This window comes from Phytophthora ramorum (genome assembly GCF_020800215.1).
Source record: "Phytophthora ramorum isolate Pr-102 chromosome Unknown Phyram_PR-102_s0009, whole genome shotgun sequence".
NCBI classification, from domain to species: Eukaryota; Oomycota; class Peronosporomycetes; order Peronosporales; family Peronosporaceae; genus Phytophthora; species Phytophthora ramorum.
The window spans coordinates 591,330-614,113 of NW_027150655.1; the positions used below are offsets into that span (position 1 = coordinate 591,330).

At 53.3% G+C, this 22,784-nt stretch overlaps 8 protein-coding genes across 8 annotated transcripts; 5 read left to right on the forward strand and 3 right to left on the reverse strand.

Moving 5' to 3' along the window:
- Window positions 1-587: 587 nt before the first annotated feature.
- On the forward strand, window positions 588-3,643 carry KRP23_9910 (uncharacterized protein; the record flags this gene model as incomplete). The annotated part of the gene is made up of 2 exons (XM_067895523.1): window positions 588-1,151; window positions 1,238-3,643. 2 exons carry the CDS (start codon window positions 588-590, stop codon window positions 3,641-3,643), a joined length of 2,970 nt encoding a protein of 989 aa, XP_067741732.1.
- Window positions 3,644-3,791: 148 nt separating this feature from the next.
- Window positions 3,792-4,991, reverse strand: KRP23_9911 (RIB43A-like with coiled-coils protein 2; the record flags this gene model as incomplete). Its single annotated transcript, XM_067895524.1, has 2 exons — window positions 3,792-4,793; window positions 4,863-4,991. The coding sequence occupies 2 exons, from the start codon at window positions 4,989-4,991 to the stop codon at window positions 3,792-3,794; spliced, it is 1,131 nt and encodes a 376-aa protein (XP_067741733.1).
- Window positions 4,992-5,380: 389 nt separating this feature from the next.
- Window positions 5,381-7,480, reverse strand: KRP23_9912 (ATP-dependent Clp protease ATP-binding subunit ClpX; the record flags this gene model as incomplete). The annotated part of the gene is made up of 1 exon (XM_067895525.1): window positions 5,381-7,480. One exon carries the CDS (start codon window positions 7,478-7,480, stop codon window positions 5,381-5,383), a length of 2,100 nt encoding a protein of 699 aa, XP_067741734.1.
- Window positions 7,481-11,072: 3,592 nt separating this feature from the next.
- Window positions 11,073-14,549, forward strand: KRP23_9913 (uncharacterized protein; the record flags this gene model as incomplete). The annotated part of the gene is made up of 1 exon (XM_067895526.1): window positions 11,073-14,549. The coding sequence occupies one exon, from the start codon at window positions 11,073-11,075 to the stop codon at window positions 14,547-14,549; it is 3,477 nt and encodes a 1,158-aa protein (XP_067741735.1).
- Window positions 14,550-15,319: 770 nt separating this feature from the next.
- KRP23_9914 (uncharacterized protein) lies at window positions 15,320-15,946 on the forward strand (the record flags this gene model as incomplete). Its single annotated transcript, XM_067895527.1, has 1 exon — window positions 15,320-15,946. The coding sequence occupies one exon, from the start codon at window positions 15,320-15,322 to the stop codon at window positions 15,944-15,946; it is 627 nt and encodes a 208-aa protein (XP_067741736.1).
- Window positions 15,947-16,430: 484 nt separating this feature from the next.
- KRP23_9915 (uncharacterized protein) lies at window positions 16,431-17,021 on the forward strand (the record flags this gene model as incomplete). Its single annotated transcript, XM_067895529.1, has 1 exon — window positions 16,431-17,021. One exon carries the CDS (start codon window positions 16,431-16,433, stop codon window positions 17,019-17,021), a length of 591 nt encoding a protein of 196 aa, XP_067741737.1.
- Window positions 17,022-17,108: 87 nt separating this feature from the next.
- KRP23_9916 (Heparan-alpha-glucosaminide N-acetyltransferase) lies at window positions 17,109-18,568 on the reverse strand (the record flags this gene model as incomplete). Its single annotated transcript, XM_067895530.1, has 6 exons — window positions 17,109-17,163; window positions 17,232-17,338; window positions 17,420-17,489; window positions 17,559-17,880; window positions 17,938-18,302; window positions 18,363-18,568. The coding sequence occupies 6 exons, from the start codon at window positions 18,566-18,568 to the stop codon at window positions 17,109-17,111; spliced, it is 1,125 nt and encodes a 374-aa protein (XP_067741738.1).
- Window positions 18,569-18,914: 346 nt separating this feature from the next.
- KRP23_9917 (uncharacterized protein) lies at window positions 18,915-21,075 on the forward strand (the record flags this gene model as incomplete). The annotated part of the gene is made up of 3 exons (XM_067895531.1): window positions 18,915-19,255; window positions 19,318-20,058; window positions 21,027-21,075. The coding sequence occupies 3 exons, from the start codon at window positions 18,915-18,917 to the stop codon at window positions 21,073-21,075; spliced, it is 1,131 nt and encodes a 376-aa protein (XP_067741739.1).
- Between the last annotated feature and the right edge of the window lie 1,709 nt (window positions 21,076-22,784).

Below are 22,784 nucleotides of genomic sequence, written 5' to 3' on the forward strand. Positions count from 1 at the left end.
GTTGTAGCTCGTGGTGGCCGACGACGATTGTTGTAGGCTTAGCCGGTTCTGAAAGTGGCTAGACTACTGGTTCTTCCACAAGCATTGATTTCTTGTGAACAATGTTTCGAGAGCGTATCACGTCAGCCCCCCGAGATGAAGTCAAGGTGGCACCCGCTCGTAGGACTGATCCAAAGCAGTACGGCTCCGATCACCACTAGTGGCATATTCTGGGGCTTCACGGGATTTGAAACCACTAGAGATGTTAACAACTCCCACGGCAAAGTCGAACCAACCCCCCCCCCCCCCCCCTCCAGCTTGAGTGTCAAGCACACCAGCGACGTCCACAGCAATATACGTGGCAGGTATAATAGCAATGCCACCACTGATCAACGCAAGGACTGCCGCTGCTCTGTCACGTCCCTGTGACCAGACCACCTTCAGAATTGAAGCACACCGAGTACCCGGAGGCCTAGAACAGATCGATGACCGTGTCGAAGGCTCTTCTCATCGCCGGACGAATACTGACAGCGAAGCCATTTGGCATTTGGTGTCGACCACCGTAAAACATTTCTCAGTTCTCATTGTCATTTTCTGAGTGACCAATAATGGGGAAAGTGACGCAACGACTCGCTGGTTGTACCGACGCTGCCGCCATCGCTGCGGAACTACGCGCCGCTCTCCCAACTCTAGCAGCTACCGAAGATCGTCAAGCGGCAGTGGACGACGTGGCGGTGTTCCTGACGGCGGAGGAGGAGCACTGGAGGGTTGCGATGCTGACGTTAATTTCGGAGTTAAGCGGAGATGACCAGGACTGCAATGTGCACATGGAGCTGCTGGACGTGCTGCTGACCTGGGCCGCTCAGGAGACAGTGCAGAAGAATCACGATATCTTGGAGACATTACTGATGCTTTTTAATCTTGTGATAACGCGCCTGGGCGACGGTGGAGACGGGCGAAGTTGGCTCAAATGGGGAGACCAAGTCCTGGCTGTGGTACACCAGAGCGCCGTGCTGCTAGAGAAACAGGAGTTGCTGGAGCGTGCAAAAGGAGAAGAAGAAGTTAAAAAATGTGTGGTGAAAGTTGCGGCACTGCTGCTGCATCTACGCAACAGAATTGAGAGCGACGACAGCGCCACCCCGGACTTGAAGACGGTGACGTTCGTCTGGAAGGTTGTGGCCGCTCTTACAATGAACAGCTTGGTAGGGGGTGGAGAGTGACTAATTAACCAGTGGGCGATTTGTGTGTGATGATGTAGAACATGGCGAAGCTGGCAACGGGTTTTGGTCCGACGTTGGTGGACGCCGGAGTTGCTGGTGCCAATATCGATGAAAAGGATGCAGGTGGACAGTGTGCAGAGCCTTTTAATGTGGACGAGGTGTTGGCCGCCGTAGTATCTTCTGTTGAGCAGAGTGTTGGGAAGCTGCTGCGTGTTTTGGATGAGCAAGTTGATGCAGCACCGGAGCTTGGTGTGCTAAAGTTTTTGAAGTTGTATTGGCGAGCATTCCAGCGCTTGGTTGCTGCATTCGGCAACAGTTTAGAGTGTGAGCTGGAGAATTGTGTTTTAGCTGTGGTGAACGTGGCTTCTAGTTTGATATACGCAGTCCGACACAGCCAAGTCCCTGCGACGTCGAAACCAGGACAGGAGCTGCGTGCTATGCTGAATCAAGCAGTGGAGATAACAGAGAAATTGACGGCAAATTCTGGTAGTGCATTGGACGACCAAGCAAAGGAAAATGCTCGCACGTTGTTGTGGTACCCGTCCAACGACATGGTACGCGCTGTAGGACAACGCCAGCCAGCAGATATCACCAATGTTGACATGGAAAACTCGATTCAGTGGGGTCATCTTTTGGTGCTCACAGCGTTTGCTGGTTCGAGTGCGGCGAATGCATCGGCACTAGCTGACACTGACACACCTTTCAGTGATACGAACAGAGCGGTTGAGTTTTCGCAGCTGTTTGCGCGCTACCGAGAATGTGCGCTGAGCGACTCGATTTCCCGTTCAGTCGAGGCCACGGACCTGTTCACAGACTTAATACTGGAGTATCTCTTAAGCTTTGATAGTGTCGTGGAACTGCAGCTGAATCTTTTGAAGCAAACACTGTATCCTGACTGGGCGCAGCGAACGCTGTGCTGGGAAATCTGGCGGGAACTCCTATGTTCATGCTGGAATGAAGCACTTGCCGTGCAGACACTTCAGATGCTTATCGATGTCACCCAGTGGGGGGATGCCGACTCCGAAAAATCATTTGTGCTTGCCAGTGGAGTGGGAGATGAAATCTTACAGCTACTTGCTTTCATTTACGCGGATATGCCTCTGGCGCTTAAGGACGTGTGCATGGATCAAGTAACTGCGGTTATTGACATGATTAGCAGTGAAGGCCCCGGCCACCAGTTCAATCTACTCATTGCGTCTCAGTTGCATTTGCTGGAAACTCTGGCTGGCGTCCATTTCCTGCAAAAGTATGACGGGCCTATGAAGGACGAGTGGGTGGGTAAGTACCTCCCAATGTGTTTTGAATGCTGTGGCACGATTCTCGAGCTTATGGCAGCCGAAGCGAAGGCCCCTACCTCCAAGCGCGAAACCATTTTCGGTATGGTACGCGTGCTGGATATGTGTCTTCTCGTATTAAGAGGAGTCTTTGATGACAACGAGCCACGGCAAGATGACATCGCAGAGCTCTCGATTATTCTGGTTCGTATGTCCACTGAAGCACTATCTCAGCTTGCTAAACAGAGCAAACAGCACGGAGGCTCTCAATCAGTGAAAACAGGGCTGCAACTTTCCAGAAAGCGCTCGAGTAGCAGCGTGAAACTAGAGAAGACTGAATCTCGCAGCATCGAACGAGCCATTGAAACATCGTTGTATCTGCTCTCAAAGCTTGGTCCTGTGCTGAAGTCGAACACGAACAACCAATGTGCACAAGTCATGAAAGATCTGCTCGCAATCATCGACAACATGCAAAATGTGTCAAAACCGAGCGATACCCTGGTCATTACGGCACGATTCTTGAACGAGGCGTTGTTTGACATGCAAGTTGCTGGTCGTGATATGCCTGTGGTGTGGCAGCTGCTGCTCGCACTGTTCCAGAAGCTTTTCGCTTCAACTCGCAGCGTGACTCGTCCGGTAACTCAGTTACCACTGCTGCTTTCGGTATGCCTGGATGCCTTGTACGATCTGCTTGCCCACTCAAACATTGTCGAGTTGCCGGGTGCGCCTTTGAATGTATTGCTAGCTGGAGATCTCAAGCAGTCGTTTAAGGAGAGCGTGTCGATGCGAAAGCTAACCCCAGAAGAGGTTGGTAAGGCACTGGACATTGCTCAAGCCAACACGCTCGAATCTCTTCTACGGAACCAAAGCGCGTGCTACCGTGTTTTCATAGACCAGTTCCCTGAAGAGCCTTCTGGATTGTATGCTGAAGCAAACGAAGACTGTCAAGTTACCTCGGCGGTGTCAAACAAGCGATCATCGGAGGACTCGGAAGCCACACCGCAGAAGCGTCACAAGCTTTCTCATTTTGTGGCATTATGCCGCGAGATTGAGGCGTCCCTATCGTCCTTAGATAATGACGAAGCTGCTGCAAACCTCTTGACTGGGAACGAGCTCGAGGAAGCAACGGCAGTACTGCACAGACTTCTCGCCAAAACTGCCATGTTGTAAATCAAACTCGGCGAAGGAACCAGGTAGGAATGTGGCTTGTTGATGAGAATCGAAGGGTTCATACACTAACTTCATTCTGTTCTGAGTCTAGCTATGTGTTCATGCATGAATAAGCTACACCCGCTTCATCAAGCCCGTCCAACACACATCAACGATAAGATTGACCAAACTTCTGGAAGAAACTAGGCTCAATCTTGCCTCGTCCGCGCTCGGCGCTCGACTTCTCACGGTCCGCTGCTTGTTGTCTTTGCTGCTCACGTGTGGCACGCACATCCATTTCCATCTGCGCTCGTCGCTGTTGAGCAAGGTACTCTTCGTGAGCGAGCGTGCGTTGCAGCTCCTTCTGGGCCCTGGCGTCCTGCTCTGCCTGTTCACGCTCCTGCTGCTTGCGACGCGCCTTGTCATCCAGTATGTCATCATTCTGTCGGAGATAGTACTTTGTTTGCTCCCCCGAGAAACCTTTCCAGTGGTCTACGCGTACTCGGTGATCGAACGACATTCCGGGTAGTGCGGCTTGCAGTGGATTCTCGCTCACGAAGTTGCTCTGTAGCGTGAGTTGAATCTCGCGTGAGTTCTCTTCCTGTTCACGACGATGGCGATCGCTTTCTCCCTGACGCTGCTGTGCTAGAAGACTCTGGTTGAAGCGGCTAATCTCTGCAGCGGCTGCCGCACGTTCACGCTCATTGCCTCGATGGAGCTCTTCCATCAATCGCTCGATCTCGAAGAGCTGCGCCATGTATGCAGCCTGGTCTTCACTCTCGTTAGCGTTGCGCTGAGCATCCTCGGCCATTTTCTGGATTGACCACTGTTTCATCTGCAGTGCCTGCAGTCGAATGCGTTCAAGTCGAGCAGCGTCTTCACCCTCGAATTTCTGCGCTGCCCCTGGAGCGCAGTTGTCGGGGTCGATCCCCAAGGCTCGAGTTGCGGCATATCGAGCACGCCCCTGGCACGCTTCAGCTGACTGCTGGTCCCAGTCATTGCGCAGCGTGAGGAGTTCGCGACGTTTTGCGAACGCGTCTTCCGACTCAACTTGCAGTAAGTAGCGTCGGATGGCTGCGTCCTCTTCCTCACTCGCGCGCTTCGCTTCGCGATCGGTTGCATCTTGACGCTGTCGTTCTTCCACTTGGTTTTTCATTCCTGCTATATCGGCCTGTTCTCAGCAATAAAAGCGGGTGAATGCTACAGTGCAGATAGGAAAGCCAAAGCTGGAGAAACGTACGCCGATGAAGCGAAGCCGACCAGGACCAAGCTTTTTCAGACGCTCAATCTCGCGCTGGCGTCGTGCCTCGATCCGGAGCTCTTCCTTGTCTTCAGGCGCCGTAGGCGGCGGCATCGATCCAACAACCATGTTGAACGCTGTGCGAGTGTTACGTGAAGTCTCAGTGCCCCGTCTTGGTCTCTACGGATGTGGTTTCACTTTTCCGGGCGTCTTGGCTTCCATGCGATGCCACAGAGGTATTCCTGAACGCCCATAATTAGACGGTCCACTGCGTCGCTTGGCCCAGTGTTGAACTGTTCTCCTACTTCAATCCTGGAGCTAAAGGTTGTTCGCGTTGGCGAATCGATATATTTTTGTTTGGTTTTTCTTCTGTCTCCTCGCTGTTTTTCGGGCTCGGTCGATATGTTTTGGGGTTCGTGATAAAATACCTTTCATAAAAACACAGAGGGTGACCACCGCTGCCTCGCATCCCAAGGCAAGGGAGTGGTTAAACGGGGTTTCGGAGCAGAAACTGGGGATTAGACGGCCTCCTCACGCTTATCGCTGTCGTCCTCGAGGTTCTTGAGGTACTCATCGAGCGTCATGTCGCCACGAATGAGCACAGGCCGCTTGCGACCGAGGATAGCCTCCTCGTCCACGTACACGGCCCGCACGTCGTTCATGTCGGGCAAATCAAACATGGTCTCCATAAGCGCACGCTCGAAGATGGAGCGAAGTCCTCGCGCGCCTGTGTTCTTGCTCAATGCGGACTCGGCCACTGCCTCAAGTGCACCTTCCGTCGCGTGGAACTCCACGTCACTCAACGCAAACAGCGCCTTGTACTGACGGACAAGACTGTTCTTCGGTTCTGTGAGAACTTGCACGAGCTCATCCTTTGACAGGCCCGTGGTACTAACAAGCATCGGGAAACGCCCGATGAACTCGGGAATTAGTCCGTAAGACACGAGATCCTCTGGCTCCGCCTGTGAGAGGAGCTGGCCAATCTGATCGCTGTCCTTCAACCGCATGTTGGGCATTTGGGCGCCAAAGCCGATCGACGACCGAGATGTACGACGCGTGACCTGCTTCTCCAGTCCGGCAAATGCGCCACCACAAATAAACAGGATGTTGGTCGTGTCGATGGTAATGTACTCGCCGCGCGGGTTCTTGCGTCCGCCCTTTTCGGGCACGTTCACCATGCTCCCCTCGAGGATCTTCAGCAGCGCTTGCTGGACGCCCTCACCTGACACGTCGCGCGTGATACTCACGTTTTCACTCTTCCGCGTGATCTTGTCGATCTCGTCAATGTACACAATACCACGCTGCGTGGCTTCCAGATTGTAGTTTGCCGCCTGGTACAACTTAAACAAAACTGACTCGACATCCTCGCCCACGTATCCTGCTTGAGTCAAACACGTCGCGTCCGCAATAACAATCGGCACCTTAGCCAGGCGCGCCAGCGTCTTGGCCAGTAGGGTTTTCCCTGATCCAGTAGGGCCCACCAGCATGACATTTGTCTTGTCCAGCTCGACACCCTCCAGGTACTGCAGCTTGTCTCCGAGCGTGTGGTGCTGCAACCTCGTCGCATGAGCGTGGGTATTTGAGCTCACCACTGGTTTCTCCGTACTGTCTTCAGCATTTGCATGCTTCGGTTCTTGTTGCAGTCCTGTGTCCTTCTTGTCCGATTCAGGGTAAATCTCCTCCAGCAAGAGACGACGGCCCATAGTCGACAACCTTTGATCCTCGATATCCACGTGCTGGCGCGTGACGCCTCCCGCGCGTGGGTGCTGCTGCGAGGTTACATTGCCCTGCGCGTGCTTGGCACACGCGGCTTCGGCCTCTCTCCTGGCCTGCAGTAGCTCGAGCGCGTGGAGGCGCTTGTAGTGGTTGTGCACGCCCACGGCGAGCGTCTTCTTCACTTTGTCCTGACCAATGACGTACTCGTTCAGTCCCTCGTAGATCTCCCGCGGAGTGAGCACGCGGTCCTTGGCGACCGTCGTGCCCGACGTACCAACAGCGGCTCCAAAGAGTGCCTCATTGGCCAATTTCTCGTACTCCCCGTCGGCGGTCATGCGGCCGGCGCGCGCGGGTGTCGGCAAGTTGCCGCTGTACGTGGGGCCGCCTAGACTCGAGCCGCGCGACGTCTGCACGCCTGGCGCCAGCGACGAGCTCAGCGAACTGAGCGCCGCGGCGGCCGCGGCGTTGCGAAATGTGGGGCTGGGCTGAGCCGGGGGCTGCGCCTTGAGCGCGAAGTGCAAGTTGCAGCTGACACACTTGACCACGTCCCCCTTCTTGAACTCGACGGGGGGTGCGGCTGATGACGAAGACGCAGTGGAGGGGGAGGGGGTGCTTGGTGACGTCGACTTGTCCCCCGCGAGCGGTTCCGCGAGGACCAGAACAGTTCCGCATTGGGGGCAACTCAGCTGATCCCCTGTCGCAGGCTTTTTGGTGTGGTTCGGAGGCCCTGTAACGATTCCCGCGGCGCCCAAGACGCGGGGATTTACGGGCAGCCGCTGCTTGAACCCGGCGGGGAGCAGCGAGAAGGCGCGCGCGGACGGCGCGGCTCCCACGCGCGTGGTCTGAAGCAGGTGCGAGACGCACGCGAGCGTGGACGCATCGGGGCGGAAGCGGCGGAGCATCGTGCGAGGGAAGAGGAGTCTCTGAAGATAGGGAGCGAGGAGACCTCTTTTCGAATGCGGCTTCAAGCAGAGAAACGGAAAGAAGGCGGTCTCCACTTTGGTGAATGCGATTGGGAGGGGTCACCCGATGATTGGCCGGAAGCTGGCTTCGGACAAGCGACGATTGGCTGAAAGTGGGATTTCGATATTTTGGGATCATGGATTTCGAGATTTCGCCAATCAGCGCAGCTTCAAGCAGGTCAAGTTGCCTTGGTCTCAGCAGCCACGACCGAGCATCGCATTCGCGTCTTGGAATAGAGAAGGCCACCATCGGCATCGCACCGGAACCTGGTCTGTTGTAAAGGAAGTAGGGATTCTATTCGATAAAATACACACTATAGCAGAATATCTGCTTAGCTGCTATTGATCACGAGAAACTTGACGCACCCGCAGGCTTTCGTACCTTCGCAGAATAATATGCAACTTGCACAGCACCTCAGCAGCAGTTGGCTTGTCCTTAATAGCCACAATCGCTTGGGGGAAATTGGACACGTACCATTCCTCGTGGTACCAGCCGAAGTATTTTCGCGCCGCCATTATGAGGATCGTCGTCAAAATGGGATTAAGGTAGCGCCGACAGCAGGCTTTATCGCCGAACCATTCTTCTATGCAAACGCAGGGCCATTTACAGTGACTTCAGCGGTCATGATACGATCACCACACACATGAGAAGCATCGTTAACGTTAGGGCCCATATCTGAATTCAGCAAAACATTTCTTCTCTATTTGATCGCTGCAGCTTAGTGCAAATAGTTTAGACTAAGGATTTAGTGTACCTGAAGCCATCTGGGTGGTGCTGTTGGTGATGGAGTACGAGGTAAGTATTCACATACGGTTAACGCCTGTCAAATCTCGCTGACCGCAGTATCATGAAGATTCGATGTACTATATAGCGATGTCTACAAGGGTTTTGAAGATGAATTCCAAGTGTTAAATTGTCGAGCGCCAACTACATATACCGTGAACCCATTTGGGGGCCTTCATATTCCATCCCCTCTTGGCACGTCATGCTTATAACCGTAGTAACTATGGAGACCTCTCATGATGACCGCCATACGATTCTTGAGATACCCACGCCCAGCGTTAGCAGTGTGTCCCAATGCAATCATTCTCATTTCCAACGAGGCTCGTTCACGAAAAAATGCGATGTTGTCGAGCCGATTTTCCACGACAGAATTGAGCAGTAGCATTCCCACACCACGAAGTGTAAGATTCGTACGAGAGAAGCGCGTTATCTTCGCGACTCGTAGAAGCCATGAGGTCCTGAAACTGTCTGTATAAAATCATGTTATCCCATCGCGCTGCGAGTATTCCAACCATTGTAAGGCTGACAGATGTCGCTCCCAGCGCCATTAACGTTCACTTGCTTGCTTGGTCTTCAACAGTTCCTTCGTAAATACGACATGATTGTAAACTTCACCAATTCTTCAGTAACGTGGTGAACAGGACACTGCTCTTGTTCAAAGACATAGTAGACCAGCACCTTCACCTGGCTGTTCCGAACCATGATGTTTATTAGAGGCAGTGGATCGACAAGCTTCAAGCCCTTCCCGTGGTTCAACAGTAACTCGAAAGCTTCGACGGTGCGAGTTGCAGACACCGCCTCGAATGGTGCCCACGTGAACAAGCCCCGGCGAGCCGGGTAATGGTACTTTAGAATCCATTGTATGACGTCCAAATGGCTGTCACGAGTCGTCTGCACCAATGCCCTCTCCGTGAGCACAAGACCTCGTTTCCCACACATCCATCGCACCATTTCGAGGACACAATTTCCGCCGCACCGTCGATTGCGGTGGTTGTGCAGCCCTCGTGGCGATTGAAATGTAGGCATATGACCACGTCAAAGTGTCCACGTGCTGCAGCGTCGTCCATGGCGGCAGTTGTCGCTTTCAGACGTGGGACGGCTTAAAGAATTCGCAGTAGGCTCAGCGATGCTGCTCGGTCGATCGTATCGGGTGCAACGAGGTACGAGACGGCGAACGCGATATGGGGAAGGGCCCGAACGGAGCTGGGGAGCGCTTTGGCGACGGGGTCGGCGTCGCCATTTTTGCTTTGCGGCTTGACTAGGTGGTACACAAAATGACCCGTATCACTTGTGGAAAGTGACCACCAAGGCAGACAGCAAGGAAGAATTTGAGGTTGGAATCCGCCATCTGCTGATTCTGCCGATACTTGACCATCAGTTCTTACCAACATACCCACACTTTAACCATTCTCGTTTTGCGCGAGATCGATATCCATTATCGAAAAGAGCTCAGCCTTGTCGTAAGTAGAGACCCAAGATTTGTTCGCCACCAGTGCTGGTCCGCACAACTCGCCACACCCCTCACGAGGATTGCATCCGACGTCAGATAGAGCTTCGGCACACAACGCAGTGTGTCTAGATACTCTCAACATCGAGCCACTCAACGGAACTGCAACAAAAGAAATACACATCGTTCTTGTCGCCTCCCGTCGCTCGATACGCCGACCACGCCGAATCTGGAAACTCTCTGAGCGCGAATTGCTCGACCACAGTTGGGAAAACTATGGAGATCGAGGCTACGGAGACAGGGGTGGTACAACCCAGGCGCGACAGCGTCTCCACCAACTAAGGTGAGCGGGGTGCCCCACGAAACAGGGCTGCACGGTATTTGCCAAGGCGGACCCAGCGTCGATCTCCACAGAGAGCTACGCATTGCACGCACCAGGAGGTTAAACCTATGGAGAGAGGTGGGGGAAGCTAGCGTCATGTAACCCTAGAAAACGTATCCACAAACTAAACGAATCTGGTTGGCTGGTGAAGTTGAAGTGACCAACTGGCCAGCCACCATTTTGCCTCCAGCCATGAGAGAAGCTAATGAACACCGGTAACGTGGCTTTTTATACGGGCTGTAGGCCAGCTTTTGCCGCAGGAGGACTAAGGTCGTGCGTGGCCCAACGCCGTGTGAAGGCATGCTTGTCTCTGTGGCGACGGCGCGATTGGCGATGGGCGGACTGGATGGCGTGTGTAACTCGAGCAGCGCCGGGCGTAGGTCGCGCCTCGGACTCGAATCGAGTGGCTTGGCTCGGCGCGCAAGGAAATTCGGTGGCTCGCCACTTGCTTGGGCTACATGTAGCCAGCAGAGCAATGCTATTTGCTCCTGCGACGGCTGGAGAGAATTTCGTTCGAGATGGAGCTGAGCTGGTGACATGAAGCCATCAGCGGCAGCAGGTTCGCTAGTATTAGTAAATTCAGCTGTCCGATCGTGCAGACACAACAGCGGAGACCTGTCTGTCTGCGAGCGACTGCCGCAAGAGCTCCAGACAATGCCTCACTGCATGTACACGTAGCAGCACGTGACAGCCAGCGATCGTGGCGGCTGCTGTCAATGCCGTCTTTCACTTGCTTTCACTATAATTCCATATTGTCCAATCCAAATCTCCCTCCGCCAGCGCATTTCCACCAATCCCAGTCGTGAATCTGGCGAGGTACAGTACCACCTGGCGTTGTCGTCCGTCGTGGACACCTCCATTCCGCGCGCACTTCTCCATTCCGCACTCATTGCGGAGCCTCTAAGTCGGGAGTGATTGTATGGCGTCCTCCGACGGCATGCAGGACTACCTCATCAACTGGAACGCGGGGCCGCTGGGCGTGGTGCTGCGCCCCGACCTGGGTGCCGACATGCCGCCCGTCGTGGCGCAGCTTCTGCCGCAGCCCTCGGTGCTCAAGATGGCGGGCGTGCGCGAGGGGGACCTGCTCATCAGCGTGAACGGCAAGAAGACGACGCGTTTGGGCTACGAGAAGGTTGTACGGCTGCTCTTCAAGGAGCGGCTGCCCATGGTGCTGCACTTCCGCTCTCCCCTACAGGAGCTGCAGCGTGGTGTGGCAGCGCCCATCGCCGAGGAGCCCGCGTCCAAGCGCGGCCGCTCACGCACTAGCAGCAGCGCGCAGCAGCCCAAGAGTCGTCAACGTGGACGCTCCGACGTGGACGCTCAGGCGCGCGCGCAGCTGATCGAGCAGAAGCGCAACCCGAGCGAACAGAACTTTAGCATCGACAGCGACGTGTCGTCCAAGTCGCGTAAGAAGAAGAGCAAACACAAGAGTAAGCACAAGGACAAGGCTGAGGCCGAAGAGCGCAGACTGCGCAAACAGTTCAGCGTCGTGTGGGAGCGCGGCTCGCTCGGCATCTCGTTCCGCGCGTACAACACCAAGGTGAACGTCCCGTGCGTCGACTTTATCAGCGCAAGCAGAGGACAAGGGCGCGGCATGGACCGCGTGTGCGTCAACGACGTGCTCATCGCCATTAACGGGGAGAAGACCAAGGCCCTGGGAGTCGAAAAAGTGCTCAGGTGGCTCCACGTCATTGAAAAACCCGTGGTTCTCCGCTTCCACGCGTCGTCGAACCGCGTCGTGAACCCCGCTGGAGGGCTGCTGCCCCATCTGGCGGACGAGGAACGAGACAGCTCGGCACGTCCGAGGCGACCCACGAAGCCTCTTTCTCAGCCCGAGTTTGAGCCGGCTCCGCGTCCGCCGCGGCGGAATAACAGTGTGGATCTACAGACGCCCCAGAGGGCGGAACAAGGCTATTCGGATGAGAGGGAGTATGAGTTGCAGCCGGCTGTGGCTCGCACGGAAGGACGCCGATTCTCGCGGGACAGTTCAACGCATTTTGAGCAACAGCCTATTGACGAGTATGAACCGCAGTATCAATTCGCTGCTTCGAACATTGAGGTGAAGGAGCGACGATACTCAAACAACTCGATGAATGCTTACGCGCGTGGTCGAGAGCTGACGAATGAGGATGGCGTGGCTGGAGATTTCCGTCGCGAGCCAATGGACGAGGCACCACAGTTTGACCTGAGGATTGACGCCCACATTATCCCGCACCGCCGCCCAACGTATGATGACACAGGCCGCTTCAACCAGCCGCAGCAGCAGGCCCAGTTGCCACCCCCACGATCTCGGACCAGCTCTGCCTCGCGCGACGATATCCGACGCCAACAGCAGTATGCACAGGAAGAAAGCAAGCCTGCTCAACGTCCGGTCACGATTCACGCATCACCTGCGCGCCCGCGTCTGGCCTCTCGCGATAGTCAAGTCAGCAACTCGTCCCATTTGAGTTTCGATGAGGCCACTGGCGTTGTCGCTCGAGCTGCCGGAAAACCTAAGGAGGAATGCGAGTTTGGTGGAGTGCCGTTGCTTGATATCAAGGAAGGAACAGTGCAAGCCAAATTGATGTACATCTACGCCAAGGCTTGCCTAGCGAAGGAGGGCAACTCGGACGACGAACCCGCATCAAAGGACCCTCAGCCGGCTCGCACGCCTGGTAACCCACTTGGTCGGAAAACGCACTCTAAATATTTGTCTTACACCATTCTGCAAGACGACCACGTGGCATCGAACCACCTCTCGAGCCAGACTAACGGGAATACGAGTCATGCAGACAAGTTGGAAGAAGCGGACAAACAGGAGGAGCTCGAAATCGAAGAGATCAACCACATGGACAACAGTGTTGAGCTCAAGAATGGGGGCGTGTTCAGCCACAATTTGGATGCAAGCTTTGCGAAGATGCAGAAAGACATTTCCATCCAGCCACCGGTTGTTACCCCGCCATTATCATCGGGTGGCCCTTCCTCTTTAGTTAGCAGCGACACCGCCCCCGCTGTCATGACACCTCTGGCTCCTGCTGATGACTTTATTTCACTAAAGGACTTTGTCGTCAAGGGAGGTAGTCTGACTACTTCGAGTTACAACAGCACTGCGACACCGGTGATCTCAACGGATGGCGGAGAGGTGGACAAGACTGAGGAGCAGCAAGAGAAGGAACCAGCACCCATTGAAACGCCGGACGAAGTGATCTCTGCGGTGAACAGTGAAGCTGCTGTAAAAGAAGTCGCCACTGAGGTGAACTCTGAAGCTGGTGTGGAAGAAGTCGCCACTGAGGTGAATTCTGAAGCTGGTGTGGAAAAAATCGTCACTGAATTGAACACTAAAGCTGTCGTGGAAGAGATGAAATCCACGGAAGCGATGGTTGGTGCTGAAGAGCATATTGAATCTGAGCATGCCATTGAGGAGGAACAAGAAGAAGTGGAACCCATCAAGATGATCGAGTTTGGAGATGATCACGATGATGATCATGATCATATGGATGAGAACGCAGATGATGACGCTGCTAGCATCGATAGCTCAAATGAGCGCGACCTCGCGGCGAGTGTGGCATCGCTTGACGATCTGCTTGATCTTGGTAATCACAACGATGATGAGCACGAGGAATTTGATGATGATGACGAAGAGGAGGAGAACGAGAACGAAGAGAGCCATTCTGATGAAAAGGAGGCTATGAATACGTCTTTGGGTATGAAGTTGGGTCAGGTGCAAGAAGAGGAGGCTGGCGAGACGGAAGAGCACGAACACCATAAAGCAGGTGAAGAGCAGATGGAGCATGAACCTCATGAAGAAGAGGACGAGTTTCACGATGGCGCGCTGAGCAACCCTCTCGTCAATGAGCTCTTCCGTACCGTTCACGATGTTCGCGAGGTCATCAAGGATAAACCCGCCCTCGTTGTGCTTGTGAAGAAAACAATGATCGAGGAGATCCAGGAGATCCTTCAGAGTCTCCAGATGGAATTGCAGTTCGAGCGTCACTCTACCATGGCAATTGGTTCCACTGCGAGCCCACTCCGGGATTCTCAGAATGGCCGAGACACGGAGGGCAAACACTGCGATCGGTGTGGTTCCACCGGCGAGCTTGCAGAGCTTGATGTTGCAGGTCGACATGGTCAGCTATACTGCCAAGATTGCTGGGAGCTTTTCTTCTTCAGCGAGGATCGTGAATCTCCGGTGGTCAGAACAAGCAAGACACTGGCCCCGTCGGAGACTAGCCGTCTCACGGCTGACGAGGACGCGTTGGACGAAGCCCTAAAGTACAGTTTCCACGACAGCACTATCACCCGCGAGGATATCATCCACCCGTGGCGATACCGGCAGGGCAGCGACTCCATGTCGTCGTCTATCCGTGACTCGGATGCTTCGAGTATCACAGACCGTGCGGACGAAGTGTGGCTGTAAGCAACACGCCAAAGGTGTATTTGAGGCGTGCAAGTAGCTCGCCCACCCCCACGCGGCCCATAGAACTTTGCCTGCCAAGGTGCAACAACGCAGGCATCGGTTCATATCTAAGGGCACGTGGACAGGAAAGGAAGAGAGGAAGAAAGTGACACAGGAATTTCAGCGTAGTGTTTCGGTTTTAATGTGCGTAATGCGAAGCCAATGTTTCCAAGGCATCATGCTCACACTGCGACTGATGCAGGACACTGCATTACCATTACTGATCAGGAAGAGCTGCTATCTGCAACGCTGGATGCAGCCCAGAATCTTCTGTGTAACGATAAAAGCAACTTCAGAGATCGCATGTTGAAGCGTAACGCCTTCAGTTTGGAGGATTGAACTTCAATCAGCTCGTCCTGGAATCTGGAAAGGGTGTAGAGCAGATAGCGCCTCGGAGCACTGACTTGAGCCGCGACGCCGGCACGTCGGAATCCTCAGTCGTCGGCCCTTTGGCGCGTGCTGCAAGCAACTCACTCACGCAACCCGCGCAGCTGTTCCATTCATTTTCCTTGGTCCTCGCTGGAGCACAAGGGATTTGTCGGTCTTGGCGAGCTGCGACGGCGACCGCGGGAGTTTTCACTCGCCGACGCAGTTGACACGAAAATCCGGCACTGATCGCACGCTCGCATCGGTTTCTGCTCGGTCGGCGCCTTCACTTCTCAAGTAGCTCGACACTCATCAGAGACGAACCTGCAAGTGGTTCGGTTGACGCCTCTGGCCGTGAGACCAAGATGGTTCTCCCTGCCGTCCGAAGGATGGTGGACACGGTCACGACCATGCCGTGGAGCGTCCTCAAGCACATGGAGCAAACTCTGTTGTGGAGTGCCCCGCCCGAAGCGAAAGGACCCAAGTGGGCGGACGACGTCTTCACGGCATCGAAAGCCGACTCCATTTTGGCGTCGATTGATGATGAACTCACGGACAGCTGCAGCTCCGGGGTGTTTTCCGGCGACGAGGATGCAGATTGGAGCAGCGATGAAGTGAGCCTCGACGGGTACTCGGACGACGAAGACACGAGAGTGTCATACGCCTACGAAGGTGAACGATGGTTCTGGTCCCCACCCAGCTCGACGAACAGCGTCGACAGCTACGAGGACAAGTATGAAACGGCTAGCCAACGTAGCGCTGACCTGGATGAGTTCGGGCTCGAGCACGGAGACGAGCACTACCGCCGGCCGACGATGTACGCCATGCCGTCGATCGACTTTGGCGCGGATGGCATCGTTGACTCGTGGGTCGATCGCTACGGCTCCAGCAAGTCCGACTTCACGTACGTGGCGACTGTACCCGAAGTGGAGGCTCAGCAGACCCACACGCTGCCTCCCCAGCTCGCAGGGTTCTACATCCCTCTCCTGTAAAGGGAGGCGCTTCACTCCTGGCAAACGACCAGACCTCACTGTTGCTGTCACTTGCAGCAGTACCTTTCACTTGTACCATAGACAATAAAGTCGTCAAACCCGCTAGCGAGGGTAGACGACGCGGCTACCAAGCGCCACAACACGGCGCACCCTAGTGACAATCATAATTTCTAGTCACGACGGACACATATCCAAACAAGTCCACGCATGGCAGAGAGCGCTATGCTGTTATACAGCAGCGCAGGACGTCAGGGAGGTTCTCCATCAATATTTCGTGCTGGAGAGCAGTTATCAGAATCGAGAGTCTCTTTGGAGACCGTAGCCATCTCGACTCCATGTTGAAGCGGTTTCTTCACGGAATCTCTGCCGCTGAGATGTCGCTCCGCTAGCTGCTACTCTTCGGTGTTCACTTCGGAATTCCGGCGCAGATTCAAGTGCAGGAACGAGCAAACTCAAGAGAACGGCGGAAAACGCGCAAGTGGCGATGGCGCTCCTCGCGCGCACGTTCCGGACGGTGGTGGGACTCCCATGGAGCACTTTCGAGCTTGTGGACCGGGCGATGCATTGGAGCGCCATGCCCGTGATGCCAGAAGAGCCAACGTCGGCAATCTGGGCCCAGGACCTCTTTGCACCCTGCTCCAGCAAGTCCTGCAGCTACGATGACACCACCGACAGCTCCGGCTCCGAACTCTGCGACGATGAAGACGACGACGAGGAAGAGTGGAGCAGCAGCGAGAGTGAAGAGGAGCTGGACGGATTCAGCTTTGAAGACGACGGCGACGTCGAGTTTTGGGGCGACCGCTGGTTCTGGGCTCCTTGTCAAGAGGATAACGAGCTAGCAAGTGAGGACGTGGAGACAACCAGCTACGTCATGGAGAGGTTGGTCGACTACGTCATGCCGTCGATGGAACTCGATCCGGATGCAGGAGTGGACTCGTGGGTCGACAAATACGGATCGAGCAGGCCGCAAATTAGGTTTGTGACTGTGCCGCTAAGCGAGCGAACGCCCATGGACAACTCGTCGGTATTCTTGCTTCCGAGCAATTCAACAGGACTCTTTGTCGCTGTTCTATGATGCTGCCGACTAACAAATGTAAACAGAATAGGATATCACCCAACTACATGTAGAAACAATAGCAGATCACATTGTCCCTGCCACGTTTTAGACTTTGATAAAGATCCTCTGAAGATCCATCCACTGCGCTACGACAATCCACCTGCAAACAAGATATCGTTTGTGGCTTAGGCAACGTCGCAATATTATAACAAGAAAATGCACTCGTACGTGAACATGCCGACCAAATTAAAGAACAGCAGCTCAAAATGTGGTACGTCTTCCCCAACAGTCACTGGTTTTGCTGCAAATGGGGCAAAGTGCTGGCAGGTTTCGTGCTGTAAAATTGATCAAATACCCGTTAGCAAAGCCGAGTACGCAAACCACAGGTAGCTAGGTAGCAATTCTTTTGTACGTACCATTACGTAAATTGCGATTGAATTTTTTCCGACGGAGTTGAAGGGAGCACCGCGCCACGCTCCAACGGTTCTACCATCGACAAGTTTCACGAAAAGTGCGAATAGCAATGAGCCCAAGCCCGAACTCAGCAAAACATACGAAAGTGACCACAAATTCTTGTTGAGCGGGATCCACGGACCGCCAGGAAATAACCAGAGTCCTCCACATGCGATGCTTAGCAGCACAAGCCCGCTGCCACTAACGAGAAGGTGCCGTATGCGATGCTTATGCACCTCATCCAGAGCGAAATTGTGCTGCTCGCGTCCCTCCGTGAACAATGCAGCCTGCAAGTACCCGATGTACGCAGTAGCAGCGACCATCAACCAGTTCAAGAACCCCTCAGGGTCGTAAGGCCCCGTTTGGTAGCGCTGTTGGCAAGTTGGTGTTTTGAAAACGTGATGTAGTCCAAATACCACGGTATCTACATACAAATGTGCACCTCCAGTGCAATTACGATACGCCCCATCGTCTGCCATACCTCCTGGGCCAATGTAACCCGTTGGACAACCAGGCACATGTAGTGCGAACGTTAGCAGCAGATTCGTCACAGTCAGTGGAATTACACCAAACATCAAATGCCACGATACAAAGCCCCACATTCGATGCTGGTTCGCAGCTCCGTGATTGTGCCTCGGAAAGCACCAGGAAGCTACAGTGACGGCCAGGTACGCGACACTAAGCGATTGTAGCACTCCAGGAATCCTCCACTCACTCCAACTATCTCCATTATTGACAAAGAGACCCAATGCAAAGAGCTTCACCGCTCGCTGAATAGCCCGGATAAGTGAGTAGCGACGGCCAGATGAGCTCAGAAATGTACTAAACCCCATAATCCACGCAAACCTGCAGGCCAAACACCACAATCAGCATCAAATGTGTTATGTGTAGAAGGAAGAGAAGTACCATGGGAACACCAAGTCTGCCATAGTCAGTCCGTCCCAGACGCTATGCTTGAAGACAGCAACCCCTCCGCCTCCGTAGTTGACAAACACCATCAGACACAGCGTCAACCCCCGAAATGCATCCAACGCTCGACATCGCAATGAGTTTCCAGTATTTCCACGTAGTTTCGACTCTTCATGACCGTCGGACAGCAAAGGCTCCGACATCTCGGAGAGATTTACGCAGCTTCCCGACTTCCGGTTGAATTCGTGTGCCAAGTGGAAGCTTTGACGCAGCAGGACCGCCAGACTCAAACTCAGAGATATGGTGACCACTGCGTGACACACAGGTAAGGTGAGAGTACCATCCGCGCTCTGCATCGCTGAAACTCTTGGACATCAAGGGCGCAGAAACTACAGTGAAGAGACGCTTTCTCGCAAGATCCGTCCATGATACTGACTCAAAGAGGACTAAGTAAAAACAATATTTTCGTTGGTGCATCTACACTGTTCACAATAATTATTGTTGAAGAGACACTTCCGAATCAAAAGGACGCCCAAGAGATCTGCCACCATGACGTGCATGACGCTGCGACTGCTTGTACCTCTGTTCTACCTGCTCTCTGTGACTGCTGCATCTAATCCTACCAGCAGCCCGATCATCGCTCTACTCCCCCGTCACCTCGTGGCGTTCTACCCGCTGCTCTCGGATTCAAGGGACTATGCGCCCGACGGGACCCCAAGCGGCTACAGCCAAGACGCACTCCCTCGCTCTACGAAGATCCCAACGAGTCCGACACTTGGAGCTCGTTTGGAGCAAGGCTCAGGGATTAATTTCCCCATCGACATCCATAGCCGCAACTTTCCACAACTAACGGTCGGTGCCTGGGTCCAAACTGCAGCGGTGAATTCAGGGTGGGTTGATTGTTTGATTCGATACCGGCTCTGGAAGTGACCTATTTGTTGTGATTTCGTAGGTGTTTGTTGTCACAGAATGGGTCGAGTGTGGGCAGGGCGCTATGTGTGGATCGAGGAAGGTGGGAAGTGGGCGACCAGGTGGTTGAAAAAGCGACGGTGGTGGCCGACGAATGGTCCTTTGTTGCAGTGGTGTTTAGCGAAGAGTCAGCCACAGTTTTCGTGGATGGCGAGATGATTGACGTTGGATTAGTGGTGCAGAGTATTGCTAGCCCTTTGCTGGTAGTGGGGGCTGCGGTGGAGCGACCGCTCGATGGGTTCCAGGGGTACCTCAAGTCTGTATTTGCGTTCGATACGGCTCTGACCGAAACGGAGTTGAGTTACTTGATGACGACGGAAGAGATAGTAATCCGTGACACGGGAGATGACAGCACGACTGTTACAACGCCGGTAGCTGAAGTCGAGAAGACGGAGGTGATACCACATTTTTATCTGAAAGATCAACTCGAGAATACCGTCAGCATGAGGCAGGCTATTGACCCGGATGCAGACGAGTATAATGTGGCGCTGCCGACTGTCGACGACAATGAGTTATTATCGGTGGAGCTCGTGTACGCGGATAATATATTCAACAGCGAGGCGAGCACTGTGGGTAAGACGGTGACACCTGAACTCACGATATGGTCCATCGAGCCGGAAAATCGAGAGGTGCATATTGGGTCCCTGGTGACGGTGCAAGGCTCTCCAAACTTTGACAGTCGGTTCTCGATGTGTCGAATAAACGGCAACATTGATGATCTCCCGTATGTAGTAACATCGGACTCGATCACTTGTGAAATCCCGGAAATTGACATTAAAGAAAGCACCTTCAACCTCTCAATCTCCCAGAACAGCGTTGATTTCTCTGTGGTGGGGCAGTTTGTGCTACGCAAACGCCCGTGGATATTTCGGCTATCGACACGACAAGTTTTGCGCTCTATTACGCCACAAGTTATTGATGTATTTGGAATGAACTTCGCCAATTTAGCTTCAGCGAGCTGTTCAGTAGGCGGTTTGCGTTCTAAAGCTGCATTCGTTTCACCCTTTAGAGTTCAATGTGTTGTTGAGCCAATGCGCTTCGATACAAATCTGGCCGTTCTGAAGGTCGACATTTCTGTGAATGGTGTGGATTTTTCGGTCCAACCAATTACGTTAGGAGTCGTGAATACGCCATCTATCGACAAAATCTCGCCTTCAAACGGTCCGGACGCAGGTGGCACCTTGGTGACGATTTCCGGTCGTGGTTTTCTCGGCGATGTGCGCTATGGTGTTTCATATGAACAGAATTCGACTGATGCGCTGGAATACATAAGTTCTACCAAACTGAGATGGAGAACTACAGACACCAATATCAGAGGTACAACAGATGTGACTCTAACGATCGAAGGTGAAGTTTTTCCTGAGATTATGAGTTTTCAATTTACATTCACACCAATGCCACAACCGAAGACAGTTTTCCCCCAGCTACAACCCATTCAATCCGAAACGGTTCTGACGATTTCAGGGAGTGGGTTTCGTGACCTCCCTGGTCTTTGTTGCGCATTTGTGGTCGATGGTGAAGTGTCTAGTGCTACGACAGCGGCAAGTTTTGTGACGAATACAATTATTCAGTGCCTAACCCCGCGATTGAGTGAAGCGGGATCGTACGCAGTCTTGGTATCTAATAATGCCCAAGACTTCTCGTCACAAGTGAATGCTCCGCGCGTCATTGCTCATGATTATATTACATTAGCGACGGCATCCGTGCTGGCAGGACCAGCAACCGGAGGAACCAGCGTTGATATTAGTGGAACAAACTTTATGAATGCGTCGGATGTAGCATGCAGTTTTGGCGATAGACGGGCACGAGCCTACTTCGTCTCTAACACGGTGATACGATGCATCAGCCCAGCGTGGGATCCATTGGGCGCCTCTGGTGGGCTTGCATCTGTACCTATTCGAGTCACGCTGAACGGCCTCGATTTTTCAAACTCAAGTCTCTTGTTTCGGTATTACGCCCCACCTGAGATCGACGCTATCATGCCGTGCATAGTTCCAACTAACTCCTCTTTATCTCTCGAGATGTCTGGGAAATATTTGGTTTCGTTTGGAGGAGTCGTATGTCGAATTGGAGCAGTACAACAAGTTCTCGGGACAGTAACGAATGGGGGTCGAGGGGTTCGATGCGAATCTACTCAGGCTCCAAATACCCCCGGTCGAGTGGAGATCAGTGTTTCCCTGAATGGTGGCTATGATTTCTCGCGAAGTCGGTCCAGTCTTATTGTGCACGAACCGGTTGTTGTCCGTGATGTCGATACCCCTTTCGTAGCTAAAAGCTCGAATTCTACTATTACAGTGAGAGGAAAAGGTTTTGTGAAAAGCGATGGTGTAAAATGTGACTTTGGGGACGTATTCGTGGATGGCAACGTCATGACAACTGAGCTTATAACGTGTCCTCATCCCCCAGCACTCGAGGCTCAGCGCTATTCCCTTCGTGTTAGTATGAACAACGGCACTCATACGTCTAGCGAAGCGGCAACTGTATATGTGTATGACCTACCGACGTTTGAGAGCATCATCCCACCGTCTGCGAATGAGAAGTCGATTCAAGTGAAGGGGTATGGATTCAAGATTAATGAAAGCACCCCGCTATCAATCACATGCGTTTACGGCGACTATGCTCGGGTAATTGCACGAGTAGAGAATGAATCAAGTCTTTACTGTGTTATTCCCGATATTGAGTGGAATGACAATGGCGCCCAAACGGTACTCATTGACTTTATTGTGGAGTCATTGGTGGTCAGCACACAACTGACATTTACCTATGCACCGATCGCAACGTTTGTCCCTACGGATCCTGGTCCAGTTCCTGGTAGGGTACCTCTAACACTACCCAACAGTGTTTCTGATGGTGAACAATTGACCAACAAAACTTTTGGGGCTGATCCGGCACGCAACAAAAACCTTTCGTCACTATTGAATCTAGCACTTGACATCTTCGATATCTCACCAACGTTTGTGGCGAAAGGTGCACGTGTAAATATCACGGTGCGAGGTCCCAATTTCAAAAAGAATGGTACCTTTTGCCATTTCAGTTCGCAATCCGAGCCGATTGCTGCTGTAGTTAAGTCAACCGCTATCGCTTTGTGTGAGTTTGATGGATCACACGATAAAATTGGCCGGATTGGTCTCTCAATAAGTTTAAATCGTGGGCAGCCTGACATTGCTAGTACAGTGTTCGCTGTCTTGGAAGCCCCTACAATCGCATCCATCTATCCTAAAAAAGGCCCTCTTGAAGGGGATACAAAATTGCTAGTGACGGGTACAGGATACCTCGACAACGAAATACTTCTGTGTCATTTCGATGATCAGACCCCGGTACCTGCAACACGGTTGACTGATACCATGCTACAGTGCCTTACCCCACCCAGCCGCAGCGGACGATACTCGCAGCTTCAAGTTTCAATAAATGCGAGTATCTTTTCCTCGGACAATGCACTCTTTCGCTACC